General features: G+C 45.2%; 1 protein-coding gene across 2 annotated transcripts in view; it reads left to right on the forward strand.

The window, feature by feature from the left end:
* The window catches only part of ARID1A (AT-rich interaction domain 1A), a 63,532-nt gene that overhangs the window by 42,432 nt on the left and 5,479 nt on the right, over nucleotides 1-15,621 (forward strand). The window contains exons 5-17 of one of the 2 annotated variants that reach the window (XM_039854544.1): nucleotides 4,751-4,991; nucleotides 5,285-5,374; nucleotides 5,917-6,084; nucleotides 6,796-7,108; nucleotides 8,289-8,434; nucleotides 8,526-8,635; nucleotides 9,817-10,026; nucleotides 12,468-12,675; nucleotides 13,829-13,961; nucleotides 14,122-14,297; nucleotides 14,653-14,803; nucleotides 14,886-15,020; nucleotides 15,112-15,208. In XM_039854544.1, coding sequence (XP_039710478.1) covers nucleotides 4,751-4,991; nucleotides 5,285-5,374; nucleotides 5,917-6,084; nucleotides 6,796-7,108; nucleotides 8,289-8,434; nucleotides 8,526-8,635; nucleotides 9,817-10,026; nucleotides 12,468-12,675; nucleotides 13,829-13,961; nucleotides 14,122-14,297; nucleotides 14,653-14,803; nucleotides 14,886-15,020; nucleotides 15,112-15,208 — 2,178 coding nt within the window. The remainder of the gene's footprint in view (nucleotides 1-4,750; nucleotides 4,992-5,284; nucleotides 5,375-5,916; nucleotides 6,085-6,795; nucleotides 7,109-8,288; nucleotides 8,435-8,525; nucleotides 8,636-9,816; nucleotides 10,027-12,467; nucleotides 12,676-13,828; nucleotides 13,962-14,121; nucleotides 14,298-14,652; nucleotides 14,804-14,885; nucleotides 15,021-15,111; nucleotides 15,209-15,621) is intronic. The other variant, XM_039854545.1, reaches the window with a different exon arrangement.

Consider the following 15,621-nt stretch of genomic DNA (forward strand, 5'->3'; position numbering starts at 1 on the left):
CTTTATTGTGCTGGATATTTTTAGAAGTGTTTGATAGAGGCAGTCTCTTCTTTACCTGACCGTTGACAACTTTGTTGGTTAAAGAAGGTTTTATGGATAAACCAGGTCTCCTCAAATTTACGTGCCTTAAGTGGTTCCTATGTAATTGTTTGTCTTACTCTTTTTTCCTTAAAGTTTGTCGAAGCTGTTGCCTCCTTTTAGATTAGAAAACCTAACCCTTGAAGAAGTTAAAACATTTAACTTCTTCAAGGGTTAGGTTTTCTAACCTTGTCTGTGTTCATCAGGATTTCTTCCCATTCTCCAGTGGGAGCAGCCATCCTCCTGCCATGGTCATGGATATATTAGGCTAGAAAAATACTTGACAGATTGCTAGTGCACATTTGGTCATTTCTGGCTGTGCCTTTTCATTCAAGGAGCATCATTTAAGTGAGTATAGATGGCTGAGTTGCAAGGTTCTCACCACTACAAGCATGTGTGTAGGATTTACCTGGCTCTCTTGGTGGGTGGTTTCTCTGCCAGTAGTAGTAGTCAGCATAACTTGGCAAAAGCTCTTCACAACTGAGAGAATACGAGAACTCCATCTGGGGGGTTACAAAAGCTCTTTTCTCAAGGATTCAGCCAAGTTTATAAGAAAAACCTGAATCTGAGCATTGCCATGAGACTGTTCTTTAGATTTTCCTGTTGATCTTATTTAATCTGCTCAGCAAAATGAACTGATGTCATCCTCATGAGGCTCTGTTGGAGGATTGTTTAAACCCCCCTTGTCCAACACTGATCTGGTGTCTTTCGGCTTGAAAATGTACTTCATCAGACAGCTAGTTCATGTTAGAACTTGCAGCCCTTCCTGTGTGAGCACTAGCACTCTTCCCTCCCGCCCCCATCAGTCCCCACCCCACCAGTGAGGTATGGATTGTGTGATTTCGGGCATGGTTTTGTTGTGGTGTGAAGAGAAGGTGTTAGCTGCTGAGTTCTGTTTGTCGGCAGAGCCTGACAAACCCATGCTGGCACTTGCTGGGACTGGGCAACCAATCACAGCTGGAACGGTTATCGTCATGGAGTCCCTATGGGCTTCCTCTATCAGGTCACATCCCAAAATAACATTGGGCAGTATTTCAAGTGAAGAAACGAAGGCTTTCGGGGCTGTAGCCAGCCTGGAGTGTGAGATTCTGTGCGAAATAGTTGGACCCACTCCAGCGCTTTTGATCTGCATGGTAGATGAGTGCAATAAAATGCATGAAACACGTTGGAAACACGTGAGGAAATTCTGCCTGGCCCTGCTGCTTCCTTAAAACTGGCAGGGCACTGAGTGGGCTGATCCTCACTTCCCATCTCTCAGCAGGATTATGCTTAGAGGAGAGCAAACTCAGGAGAAGAGCTCTTTCCACTTCAGGGGCAGTGCTGTAATTCTTTCAGCAGTCCTGCTACAAGCTTACCTGTTGGGTACACCCTTTCAGGAGAACTGAGAATGTGAGTCCTGAATTCTAAAGCCCTCCCCGCCCCGCCCACCCCCCAACCTCCGGAGAATTGGGGGCTGGGATTGATTGAACTTTGTCTGTGATAAGTATGTTATGGAAAGCCAAACTTGTTAGGCACATTGAGGTCTGACTCAACAGCCAGACATCCGGCTTTTTGTGGAACAAAAGACCTGAAAAACTGGCTTTTTAGTAGGATAGAAAGCAGAGGTGTGTCCTTTGCAATAGAAGGACATGGAGTTCAGAGCAATATCTGTTTGTGTAGATTTGGGAAGTGGGGGGGTTGGAGTCTTATGCCCTTACGACACCTTCTCATTTCCCAATAAAAACATTTAACTTATGATTAGCCTGGTACCCCTGTGTTTTGTCACATCTCTCATGGCAGGGTATTGCTGCTGGTATTGCATATTTAATATGGCCCTGACTATATGATGCCAGTATGCCCCAGGTGTGTCACAAACTCAGATTTGTCCAGTCTTCTAATTGTATAAGTGAGGAAACCAAAGCCCAGCTTGTTGCCAGCTCGCACAAGATCGTTAATTGATAAATACCAAGAGCTGGGCCTTGGTCTCCTAACTCAAGAGTATCTTGCGTTTTCCTCAGTCTATATAGTATCATAGCATAATGGAGAGAAATTCTGGTTCTTAATTTTTTTTTTTAATCAACTACCCCCATGCTGAGCAGTTACCATCTGATGATGAAAATGACAATTTGAGAGATTGGCCGTAAACCAACCAAATCAAAGAGATAAGAAGATTAATGTTACTTCCTTCCCCATTATTTTGTACCTAGGCATTCTAGCCCTCATGGGGCTACTGTTGACAGTGTTTTATTTAACCCTTTTTTCCAAGGAGCTCAGGGTGCTTTACCAAAACCGACAGCTTTACTCAGAGTGCTTCTGTGAAAGAAGCCACCACCTTGTCACCACAGATGCCTCCAGGGTCCTAAGAACTCAGCCCCATTGGCTGCCAGTGTTTCCTTCAGGCTCCTGCAATCGCTTAGCTGGACTAGGACATTCACTTGTGCATCTGTGGGGAGCCTGGTTTTTAACAGAAGTGTGGCTGAAGGAGCATCTGCAGGCCCTGTAGCAGTGGTTACTGGCTTGTTGGCTTTTTTCTTTTTTCCTTTTCCCTCCTCAGTTCCCCAGAAGGTCTCCAAGGATATACACCAAATTGAACAGGGGCTCCTCTGTTGAAGGCAGCAGAAAGAAAGCAAAGGAGGACTTTGGCTTTATCTATACTATCTGAACTGTATTTATTTTACCATGAGGATGTTCATATTTTACTTGTCTAATTAAAGACAGAAATGTTCAAGACACTTAATTTTTCAAAGCTATTTGAATAGAACCAAGATCTTGCCTTATTAGGTGGACTTTGGTTCCTGTTCTGTTCCAAAATAGACTGACTTCTTTTTCATGTAAACAAGTAGCTTTTGTTACCAGAAGCTGGTGGTTTGATAAAGAATGGACACTGTAGGAAAGAATGTTGAGGGAACCTGCAGGTCCCTAAAACAGAGCATTGGGCTGGGTTTCTGTTACAGACTAGAGCTTAACAAGTGGCTTTTGAGGCCCTTCCTGGCATACATGGCTGGCTCCTCTTGTAATCATGCTGCCTCTTTGAGTTTAATTTCCCTGGCTTCGAGGCCAGGTGTCCCTGGTATAGCTTAGCCCCAAAACATGTGGATGGAATCCTCATCTCTTGGGATGAACCCAAGGCTCTTATAACTCCAGGTACTTTTTAGTCCTTTGAGAGGGAAGAGACCCTTAGGTGTTACCTAGAGAAGGGCTTCCATGCTGGGACTAATTCTAATTGCATTTTTAAAGCATGCTGTGGTGTCCTAGGTCTTCATATAGGAAAGCTGGCATTTTCTGATTTCTCAGCTAACACTGAGAGCTGGACGCAGACACAAATGCACACCTACCTACCTCCCTTGCCTCGGGGCAAGCTTTGTTCCCATAGAACTCAGCGAAAATGCTCCCAGCCTAGTGAAGTAACCAGCTGGTTTGTAGAAGGTCCGACCAACTTAGATACCTAGGGGAGAGCCTAATGCCCTCTGACCTCTAATATTACTGTTAGACTCCAGAGTCTGAGTCACCTTGAACTGATATTTCCAAGGTGAGCTTGTTGTGGAAGTAGGCCATTCAAATCAGGCCCCTTTGGATTTTCTTTCTCTTTTGGATGTCTCTCTTTAAGAGAACTCTTTCCTTAACCATTTGATTATTAGGGTTTTCTCAGACTTGAGCCCATACTCAAAGCTTTCTTCTTGTCTTCAGTGTGCAGTTCCTTCCCAGTCCGAAATTAATATGTGGTATCAAGCCACTGGTATTCTGGTATTGCTAGAGAATAACCATGGGGCGAGGGTGGGGGTATGAGTGCGTTTCTAAGGTAATTTTTTCCTTTTTTTGGGGGGGGGTGGATTTTTCATATTGAGCCCCTGATTGCTAATCTTGGAGTTTACCAACCCAGAGTGAACTCTCTGCTGATTATTTCAAGACAAATAAAGCCCCCAAATAAATACCAAGTTCTCGTTGAAAAATTTACAGATAGAGAAAAAAAATTTTTTTTTTAGTTGGTAAGCATTTACTCATCGCTATTGTGGGTCAGGTGGTAGAATTAAGTCCGAGACCTTCTTGGCAGTTAAGAATTATCTTTCCTATGCAATATATCCCTTTCCCACCTCCTAACCCTTATCTTTTAAAATATGGTAACTTGGAGTAGGTCCTTGTAAATGTAGATTATAATAATCTGATGGAGAGGAGCTCTGTGATTGTTCCCCAATCTTGTTAACATACTCTTGTGGCTCCTGGTACTATCCTGGCAGAGTTTTGCAAAGCTTCACAATGGGAAAAAACTAAATTCTTACTGAAGTACTTGTCTCTTACAACTATAGAAATTGGGACTGGGAAAGAAGATAAAAGTACTAGGTCTGCTTCTGGTGGATAGACCAGAGGTCAGCAAACTGTAGATTGTGAGCCAGTTGTTCTTACAAATAATCAAATGGGTGTGGCTGTGTTCCAGTAAAACTTTATGAATTATCTGTGACTATTTTTGCACTACAATAGCAGAGTCGAGTGGTTGTGATGAAGACTATATGGCCCGCAGAGTCTTCATAAAGTATTTTCTATGTGGCCATTTGTAAGCTATAGTATCATGACTGCATAACATGTGCAGTGTGTTTGCTCTTGGTTGTTAAAGGAAAATGATAATCATGTAAGTAGGATTGTTGGAAGAAGAGTCTGCCTAATATTGCTAATCCATGTCCTTGTGCATATGTTTCAGGATCTGTCTGGATCAATAGACGATCTCCCCATGGGGACAGAAGGAGCTCTGAGCCCTGGAGTGAGCACATCAGGGATTTCCAGCAGCCAAGGAGAGCAGAGTAATCCAGCTCAGTCTCCTTTCTCTCCTCATACCTCCCCTCACCTGCCTGGCATCCGAGGCCCCTCCCCGTCCCCTGTTGGCTCTCCCGCCAGTGTTGCTCAGTCTCGCTCAGGACCACTCTCGCCTGCTGCAGTGCCAGGTACCCCTCAACTGCTGGGGTTTGGGGAGAGGGAAAGGGGACTGGCCCACAACAATAGTAGGGATCTTCAGCCTTCTACTGGCAGAGAGAGCATCTCTGGTTCCTGTCTGCAAAGTTTCCCTTCAGCATTTGAAGAAGGGAGATGGGAGTCCCTAGTTTGGAACTCTCTGTATATGTGATACTAGGTGGTGCTTGGCCTTTCCAGGAGCCATTTCCAGCTCTATTGACCTTCTAGCTAGAATTTCCAGGCTTAGCCATGATGATTGGCTTACCTCTTTCTCTGTCTGGAGCAGGCAACCAGATGCCACCTCGGCCACCCAGTGGCCAGTCGGACAGCATAATGCATCCTTCCATGAACCAATCGAGCATTGCCCAAGATCGAGGTACAAGCCTGGGCTTTGAGAGAGGGGTGGAGGGCTAAGACCGACACTTGATTATCCTGTGCAATAGCTTTTAGAGAACTATATGACCGTGAAACTTAGGACAATCCCAGCAACAATTGTAAAGTTAAGATTAGGCCTGGCCATATTATGACTCCAGAACTGTGTTCCCCCACAGTCATTCTTTGTTTCTCAGTGTTTGTGTTTTGATGAATTTCCCCCTACATACATTGTGCCTAATTTGGTCAGCAAATGCTAAAACTCAGCATCAAGTCTTTACCCTTAAATCCTGCACCATTCTTTTTTTTTTGTCATTGCTGTTTTTCTATTCAGACCTTCGTTTTGTGGAAACAGTTGGCATGATCTGGTTGATGGCTGTGTCACTTAGGAGGGTGCCTAAAGTGGCACAATTATATAGCAAATATGATAGAGACTTCATACAATTAATTGCTAAAGAAAGTATAGATGGCAAAGTCCTGGGATGGGGAGAGCATTTGTTCCCATTGTACTGAGATAGTAACTATGTGGCCACTACTCACAAATAGGTTACATGCAGAGGAACCCTCAGATGCCCCAGTACAGTTCCCCGCAGCCCAGCTCAGCCTTATCTCCGCGTCAGCCTTCTGGAGGACAGATGCACACAGGCATGGGCTCCTACCAGCAGAACTCCATGGGGAGCTATGGTCCCCAGGGGAGTCAGTACGGCCCACAGGGTGAGTATGCTACCCAGTTGGGAGTATATATAGGATATAGGTGTGACCAGAAAATGGTTCCTTATCTGATATGCTGCTGTCTGAATTATAAGACTAGGACTGTTCTTTGCCTTAAATCCACCAAGGCCAGGCCCTAAAATAGGGCAGACTGTCACCATGGGAAAGTCCTTGAATATTCCTGAGCCTGTTTTATCTGTAGAATGGGGATATGGTGTTTAGCTTAAGATTGAGCAGAGACACTTAATAAATGACAATTATTGGTTATCATACTCTGTTGTTTGTTTTTTTTTTTTTAGTAAATTAGTCCTAATAGAATAGATCTTTGTTCAGAATTAGCCCTAGATGGACTAAAGCTGAATGTCTTGCACAGAGGATGGGAGAGAAGGAAAGATGGGTGTATAGAAAGGAAAGAATTCTGGGAGTTGAAGGGCCTGAATAGCAGCAAAGCCCGCCAGCCTTGCTCTGTGCTGTGCTGTCTTTTAAGATGAGGGGACAACTAAGTACTGCCTTTATATGCTCCTGGCCTCCTCTTTCCTTTCTTTTTTTTTTAAAGTGGGATAAAGGCTACCATGAAGTTGGTCTCTTTCCAGACCAAATATTAAATGATTCCTGTTTATCATCTTTGGAGTTTTAGAGTTTGAGCGATATTGATGAGTTGCTAATGAGTCACTAACCAAATCTCTGCATCTTCTCTCCTTCTTCCTCTCCCAGGAGGCTATCCCAGGCAGCCAAACTATAATGCCTTGCCCAATGCTAACTACCCCAGTGCAGGCATGGCTGGAAGCATGAACCCTATGGGTGCTGGAGGTCAGATGCATGGGCAGCCTGGCATCCCACCTTATGGCACACTCCCTCCAGGGAGAATGAGTCACGCCTCCATGGGTAACCGCCCTTATGGCCCTAACATGGCCAATATGCCACCTCAGGTTGGGTCAGGGATGTGTCCCCCACCAGGGGGCATGAACCGGAAAACTCAAGAAACTGCTGTCGCCATGCATGTTGCTGCCAACTCTATCCAAAACAGGTAAGGCCTGGGAAGTGAAGAGGGGTCAGTGCAAGGAAATAAATTGTATACTCATTCAGGTCATTGAGATATTGCTGGACCATGTCATCTTGGTAAATATGCATTTTATTGAGAGTTCTTTAGAACCGAGGTTTCCTTATAGTGAAAAACACAACAAAAATACTGATTCTTAAGCATCTTAATTTGGTATCAAATTTCACATTACCAGATATTATATATATGTAAAGAACTTTATAAAGCACAGGTTATTTGGATTAGTAAAATAGGTCTTCAGAGTTTCTTCATTTCTTTTGTCAATCTAGTTTCTTGGTTTCCAAAAAGATTTTTAATGATATACATGACTTGGATCTGTGGTGTGAGAAATAATAAAGGAAGCAGGGTTGTGGTTGCCATTTCTTCTACTGTTGTATGTGGTGGTTTGCATTTGATTCTGGTGCTAAAGTGTAGAAGACTCGTGTGATTTGGTTTAATGACTTGAAGATTCACGTCTTCTTCCTTGGCCATGAACTTCATTGAATATGATTCCTCTATTTTTAAAGGCTCTGTCTGTACTCCATTGTTGGTGCCTACAGTTCTTAAAGTGACTTCGTGTCTTAGTGGGGTATTGATGAACCAAGGTAGAACAGGGTGATTGACTATAAAGAATTGGGTTTAGCTAGTACTTTAGAATCCTGAAAGCACAAAGTTTGCAGTGGCCCCGTAAAGAAAGAATGCAAGGCCCCTCCAGGTGCTTTGCTGTTGAGGGCTCCAGTTTGGTTGGGGTTTGACATGACAAAGAGTGGTAATATGGAGCATTTAACTAGACCTTTTGGCATAGAGAGAGATTTAAACATGCTCGACTTTGGAGATGTCATAGAGGGAGATGATACGTAAGAGATGTAGGGCTTCATTCTTCAAGGAGCGTTTCCTTCAAAATTGACCTATAGTTTCTCATTTGGAGCTTGAACCCTCTTAGAACCTTTCGTGGGAATATCTAGGTCAAGTAGTGCATGATTGTGCTTTGGGGGGGTCCATAAACTTTTTCCTTGTAAGCCTGACTAGATGATCTTGACTCATACAACCTTATTTAGCTCAAGTCCAAATCTGGAAAGCTCCGTGTCTCTAACTGTGTTCTTTCCCTCCCTCCCACCCCCTGTCTTTTACTCACTCACCCACATTCACTTTTCATCATCTTTCTCAGGCCACCAGGCTACCCCAATATGAATCAAGGGGGTATAATGGGAACTGGACCTCCCTATGGACAAGGGATTAATAGTATGGCTGGCATGATCAACCCTCAGGGACCCCCATATCCCATGGGTGGAACCATGGCCAACAATTCAGCAGGTAAGTCCTAGTCATTGCTCACCTCAAGGATTTCTTCCAGAGCAGTCATCGTGTCACAAACCTATTGAACCTATTTTTTTCTCTTTTATAGGGATGGCAGCCAGCCCAGAGATGATGGGCCTTGGGGATGTCAAGTTAACTCCAGCCACCAAAATGAACAACAAGGCCGATGGGACACCCAAGACAGAATCCAAATCCAAAGTAATCATTTATATTTTGACTCCTCTCAACTTTCTGCCCTATTGATTCCAGTGATAGGAAGGAAAAAGGAAAGAGGATGACTAGACTCTATCCTTTTTTAACACCAACTAGATCTCAGAAAAGGCTACGTTGCTGCTTCTTATCATGAAGGGTCCCAGGATAATAGCTCATTGAATTAGGTTTGAGTTAGCCTAAGAGGACCTGATGTAAATAATAATGTTCTCACAGCAGTGCATTGTGGGGAAAATGCCAGACCTATAGTTCAGAATTCTCTATGAAACCCCCGTCCTTGTGCAGTGATAGATGGTATTTGCCATAGGCAACTAGTTGCCCTTTTTCTCCTAGACCTTTACTCAGAGCAGCAGAAATGGTACCCTATGTTCTACAAAGGGGGAGATGAGGCATGTGGAGTTAGGGTCCTTATCTTCTCTGCAGGTTGGTCCTGAGTGTGCTATCTGTTGGGCTGTGTGGCAATCTGGGGACCTGGTCAGCATTTGAGTCATTTGAAACATTTCAACTCTTTATTGTACTTCATTTTCTTTATCTTATAAAGTAGGGAGGAAAAAAACCATAGCTGCCACCTCCTATGGACCTTCACCTCTGTCTCTCAGACCCTTTTAGCCATCCTCCTGTCTTGAACAGGATACTGTCCAAAACCTTTCAAACAGGTGGGAGACCCTTTTTTGAGAGGACATAGAGTTTCTTTTCATTTTAGTCCATCCCATTGTCTCAGGATCATATTTTGAATTTCTCGAGTTCTCTGAAACAGTCTATAAAAGTGTCCATGCTCCTGGGTAAGTAGCATGGGAATAGTAGTGACATTGATGTCAGATAGACAAAGATTTGTCACTCAGCCCTACTACTTAATAGCTGTGAGATCTTAGGCATGGCCTTCTTGTGCCTGCTTTCTTTTAAGAGGAGGATAATCCATAATGCCTATCACATAAAGGCATCTAGCACATTACACCCAATGTATAATATATAGTCAGTAATATTTTTCTTCCTTACGGGAAGAAGATCTAGCTTCCTTTTGGTCTTTCAACCTTACAAAGGAAGGGCGGGTGTTAGTAATTACCCCAGAATAAGGTTTATCACTACTCTCTAGGGAAGGAACTTCTAAGACCCTTAGCATAAGCTTTGAATCTCACTGGTTCCTAAGAATCTTGACCTGCCCCTTCCAGAAATCCAGTTCTTCTACTACAACTAATGAGAAGATCACCAAGTTGTATGAGCTGGGTGGTGAGCCTGAGAGGAAGATGTGGGTAGACCGTTATCTGGCCTTCACGGAGGAGAAGGCCATGGGCATGACAAATCTGCCTGCTGTGGGTAGGAAACCTCTGGACCTCTATCGCCTCTATGTATCTGTGAAGGAGATTGGTGGATTGACTCAGGTGAGTGCCTGGCATTTGGCTTTCCCTGTGGTTTGAACCTCTCTCAAGGTACCCAGTGGCTTCACCTGGTGTTATGCATCCCACAGGCACATTACCCTCTCCTGCTCTCTGAGTCACCTAGTGATAGACCTGGGAGCACGGGCTTTCAGAAGACAAGGCAAAGGCAAGAGGCCGAGACTTCCCTAGTAGCATGAACTATTAGCATTAACTTTACCACATGTCTAGAGTCCCATGGAGTTGCCAAGATAGGGAAAGTCTGTGGGCATTCTGATTCTGTGGGAGGCAGTTTGGCATACTAGACAAGGGCAAGATTTAGAGAGATAGGTCTGGTTTTGAATCCTGTCTTAGCCACTTCTAACCTTAATCAAAGTGTATAGCCACTCAGATCTAATTTTTCTTATTTGTAAAGGAGAGATAGTTTGTACCCAGCTAGACTGTCAAAAGTTGGAAATAATCTTTCAATATGTCTGCCACATAAATTGGTCTGCAAGATGGTACAAGGGCAGCCACAGTAGTTGCTGACCCTTTCCAGGAAGCTTCCCAGTAGAGAGAGGATTTCAGGAGCTATTTAATAGAAATCGTTTACGAAGGGAGAAGTAGGTGGGAGATTGTGTGTAGTTACTCTGTACGGGAGACCAAAGTGTATGGATTCATGTCTGCTGCAAACCTCTGGACTGAACGCCATCCTGACCCTCGCTCCTGCCCTGATACCTTACAGCTTTGCTTTATCCTCAGCCCAGGAGGCAACGTTGGCAGACAGCACACTGCCTTGCAAACTTTCCTCTTGTGTGTGTTCTGTAGTCATCAGACCAGAAGCCTGAGTTTGTGGTTGAGCTCGGGGAGGCGTGGCTGGGAGGGATGTATTCCAAACCTTCTAAATCAGAAGAGGAAAACAGCTGTCACCAGCAGAAAAGAAAGTGATTGGAATGAAGCCAACCAACAGTCAGTTATGAATTCCTTCTCCCTTCAGGCTTTATTTCCCTCCCCCACAAAGGAAAACAAAACAAAACAAGACACGTGCACAGTGCCACATAAGTGGCGTGGGAAGCAAAGCCACAGAAGGCTTCTGAGGTGACCTGGGCTTATCCCTGCCATTCTCCCTGGTACTAGTTCTCACAGTCAGTCCTCTCCTGCCTGTAGAGAAAGGGTCCATTAGGTTAAGTTTGGCATACTTTTAACTGGGTGGGCTTCTGAACCTAAGATGAAGTAAGCCTAGGCCTCTCTTAGTTTGCAAAAGGATGCCAACCTTTTAGATGCTATGTTGTAATCGAACTCTAAAGACAGTTCAGAGGAGAAAGACTGCTGTTATAAGTTAGTTTGTAAAGGCTTCTGGAAGGCAAAAGATGAATCCTGAGCTTTTCTGAAGGATAAGTAGGGTTTAGGTAGCGTGAAGGGACCATTCCAATTGACTGGCTCAGACGGCCTGAAGATGAGAGAGAGTCTGGAGTCTACATTTCCAACACCATCTCCAACCTTCAGCTCAGATTTAACCTGCTCTAGGAAGTTTTCCTAGTCACCTTCCCACCAGTTAGGTTGTCCCTCTCTTTGCTTCCTTATCACTCTTCTCTCTGGTATCACCGGTACCAGATTAACATTTATCACAACATACTGAACTCCTTTTGTAGATTGGGACTGCAAAGCCAGTGTTTCCAGCCCTTGAGAGTATTTTTTACCACATGGTGGGTGAATAAGCATAAGAATACATGAAGAAGGAGACCTTCCTGGCTAGAGCAAAAAGAGTAACTGTAGAGAATGGAGAATGGTCTTGGTTAGCGTGTCCTGAAGCTGAGGACAAGAGGCAGAGAACTGTAGGCTGGCTTCTGGGAAGGTACAAAAGAAGTCAAAGGGCCTCGAGCATCTCCTGGGCTATCAGAACAGTAACTGGTGAGGGAAAGGGGTTTGTAGTTATAAGTCACTACTAAGGTGCAGGGGAACAGTGGCACAAGAATGCCAAATCTGCAAGGAGCCCCACACTAAAGTAAAATCAGATGTTAAAACCCCCGGTTTGACAAAGTCAAGCAGGGTAGTCATTGATATTACCACATCTCCATTTTATAAAATGTTAATTTTTATTGATGCATTTAAAATATGATTTGGATCTGATGGTGATTTGCACATCATTTTTTAGCAGTACACTTGTGTAAAGCAACAACTATATCTTCTGAATTCTGTTCTCTCTAATGGTGATGTGAAATTTGCCCTAATTTGAATAAACACTGATGGTTGTGATCTGTGGGTAAAGCCTGCTGAGGGTAGAAGGAAGCCAGCCACAGATTTAACGTCCGTTGTGGATTATCCACCAAGCGGGGTTAACATTTGTGGTTAACTAAGAATTGTGATTCCATAAGAGATGAGTACCTGGTAGCTTGATGGGGTTTGGGACTTGTGGGCAAGAAGACCAGGTAGAAGATATACCCTGACTCTTCTGGTTGGTTGCACAGGTCAACAAGAACAAAAAATGGCGAGAACTTGCAACCAACCTCAATGTGGGCACCTCAAGCAGTGCTGCCAGCTCCTTGAAAAAGCAGTATATCCAGTGTCTCTATGCCTTTGAGTGCAAGATTGAACGGGGAGAAGACCCTCCCCCAGACATATTTGCAGCTGCTGATTCTAAGAAGTCCCAGCCCAAGATCCAACCTCCCTCTCCAGGTAGGGATCATGTGAGCAGCCCCACCAAGGTTCACCCTTCAAGAGTAAGTAGCATTCAAGGGTCCAAGCTCCTTGTTCACTGGTTCCTGCCACCAGGGATGTATGCTCTGCTCCTACCACAGGGTGTGACAGGTTGACAGACTAAAGAGTGGGCAGTGGCGACTCCCTTGGGAGGTAGTCTGCAGCAGTCTTTAAGTTTTCATTTGCATTGTGCACCTGGAATATTGCTAGATGTTTGTAAACTAGTGAGTGGGAGGGATACCAGAGGAGTGGGGAAATATGACGAGTAGCAGTGAGGCAGGACCATCTGGGAGCTTTGGCCCACTGATGTCAGCACCTTAGAATGCAGCTCAGACTAGAGCCCTGAATTCCCTAGGGAACTAAGATGGTCATGAATGAGAAGGAAGGAATGAGGTAGAGAGGGGACATGAATGGAACTCTCTGATGGGGGTGCCTCTGCCCACCCCACTTTCTGAGAGGAGGCTCAGGGGGACTGGGCAAGCTTGGGGAGGGAAAAGGCCAGAGCTAGAAGGTGGGTGTAAACATGTGTGCCCTGGTTTTGACCTTTGAGGGTATAATGAATGCCTGAGATGAATCATCTGAGGAGGTCCAAGTAGTGGGATATTTGCTGCTGGAAATGATGATAACTAATGGAAACGTTAATTATTAGTAGTTCTTTGCTCATCAGCTTAGAGGAGCATTTGAACCTGAGTGATGACACTGTACTAGATGCTTGAGAATAGGAGCCCCTATGCTCCTAACATGCACTGTAGGTTTGGGGCAGGATGGAACCTCCCTACCCATGATTCCATGAGCTGTGACTGGAAGCTTGAGCACCAGCATTACAGGGTTTAATAGGTCAGACAGAGTGGGGAAGTGGTCAGGGAAACTGGCAGAGACTGAAGGAATCACCAGCATGGTGACGGCATCACCATACCACTCTTATTCTCCAAATGTGAAAGCAAGAAGCCATAGAGCCCTCAAATTCCCTTCTTTATTACCTGGTTTTGCGGATTCCCTAGAGAGAAAGGTGATTTAGGCTTTAGAGAACCCTAGCTTTAGCCTTATAACAACTTTTTCTGACAATATCCTAGGGCATACGTTTCTGTGAGAGTTAAATACTTTACTGCTCACCCTGTATCTCTATCTACAGCGGGATCAGGGTCTATGCAGGGGCCACAGACACCTCAGTCAACTAGCAGTTCCATGGCAGAAGGAGGAGACCTGAAGCCACCAACTCCAGCATCCACGCCACACAGTCAGATCCCCCCCTTGCCAGGCATGAGGTAAGGCCACAAGTAGGGGTGGGTGGTTTGGGGGACACTGGGCAGAAGTGCATGAGCTGTGCATCTCGGTCTGGTCCCTGCTCTGCCTGTCCTACCAGTTCCCTGAATTATCAGAGAAATTGCTTTATTTGGGGTTTAATTGACTTTCCTCGCTCTGGAGCAGGAGCAATTCAGTCGGGATCCAGGATGCTTTTCCTGATGGAAGTGACCCCACATTCCAGAAGCGGAATTCCATGACTCCAAACCCTGGGTACCAGCCCAGTATGAATACCTCTGACATGATGGGGCGCATGTCCTACGAGCCAAATAAGGATCCTTATGGCAGCATGAGGAAAGGTGACCAATTGCCATTGGCCTTGTGCCCTTGAGGACAGATCAGGAAAGTGGGGGGTATCTTGAGAGTGGTTCAGGGTTCTTGTCAAGCCATCCTCTGAGATAAGGCATTCAGACGTAACCACCCCTCTTCATCCCTCCCTCTTTTCTTGTCTCCTCTCCCTGGCCTTGCCTTGTCACCCCTTAACAAGTACATGATCTTCGTTTGTTGGGGCCTCTTTAGATCTCTGTTTTGAACCTATTAGGAAAACAAAAGGAGTAAATCATAAAGAGAGCATGAGTCTTTAGGACAGCAAGGTGTAGATTGCTAGGCTGGCTCACCTACCAGTTTACTCACTGCCTGCCTTTCTGCCCTCAGCTCCAGGGAGTGATCCCTTCATGTCCTCAGGGCAAGGCCCCAACGGTGGAATGGGGGACCCCTACAGCCGAGCTGCTGGCCCTGGGCTGGGAAATGTGGCGATGGGACCACGACAGCACTATCCCTATGGAGGTCCTTATGACAGAGTGAGGTAAGCATGACCCCTCATTGCTGTCCCACCCCAGAACCCCACAGCTATAGTGGACTCAATCTGTTTCTCCAATTTTGTTTAGGACGGAACCTGGAATAGGACCTGAGGGAAACATGGGCACTGGAGCCCCACAGCCGAATCTCATGCCTTCCAACCCAGACTCGGGGATGTATTCCCCTAGCCGCTACCCCCCACAGCAACAGCAGCAGCAGCAACGGTGAGTGAAGAAGCCTGGTCTCAGTGCCGCTGTGGCTCGCCCTTTGCTGTTTTGCGCCCTTTGCTATCATCTTTTTCTGTCTGTCTTACAGACATGATTCCTATGGCAATCAGTTCTCCACTCAAGGCACCCCTTCCGGCAGCCCCTTCCCCAGCCAGCAGACCACAATGTATCAGCAGCAGCAGCAGGTGAGGAGGGTGTCAGGGTGAAGTAACCCACAGGTTCCCCTTGAGAGCCACTTAGGAAACTAAGTTGGAAAGTCTAAGAAGCTCATCTTAGATACTTTGATGGTCTTTTCTCACCGAAATAGCCAGTAGTGCCCAAAGAGCCTAGCCCTCAATCTCTTCCCAGTCCAGTCTCTAGTTATCCAAAAGGACTAGAAATGGGCCTTATTTTGATTTTTTAACTTTTCTCTGCTTTTTCTACTTAGAGCAAGGGAGAGCCAGAGGGGACTAGAGAATGATTCTTGCTCTCAGAGACAGTTTCGAAAAATAATTTGTAAAGATGATTTCTTTGTTCCCTTGGAGTCCTGTCTCTTCTAGAGGGGCAGAAGCAAGCCCAGTGATTGTCCGATGTAGCTATCTTGGCAGCTGTGGGTCTT

Source organism: Pteropus medius, unplaced genomic scaffold (genome assembly GCF_902729225.1).
Source record: "Pteropus medius unplaced genomic scaffold, Ma_sr-lr_union100, whole genome shotgun sequence".
Classification (NCBI taxonomy): Eukaryota; Metazoa; Chordata; class Mammalia; order Chiroptera; family Pteropodidae; genus Pteropus; species Pteropus medius.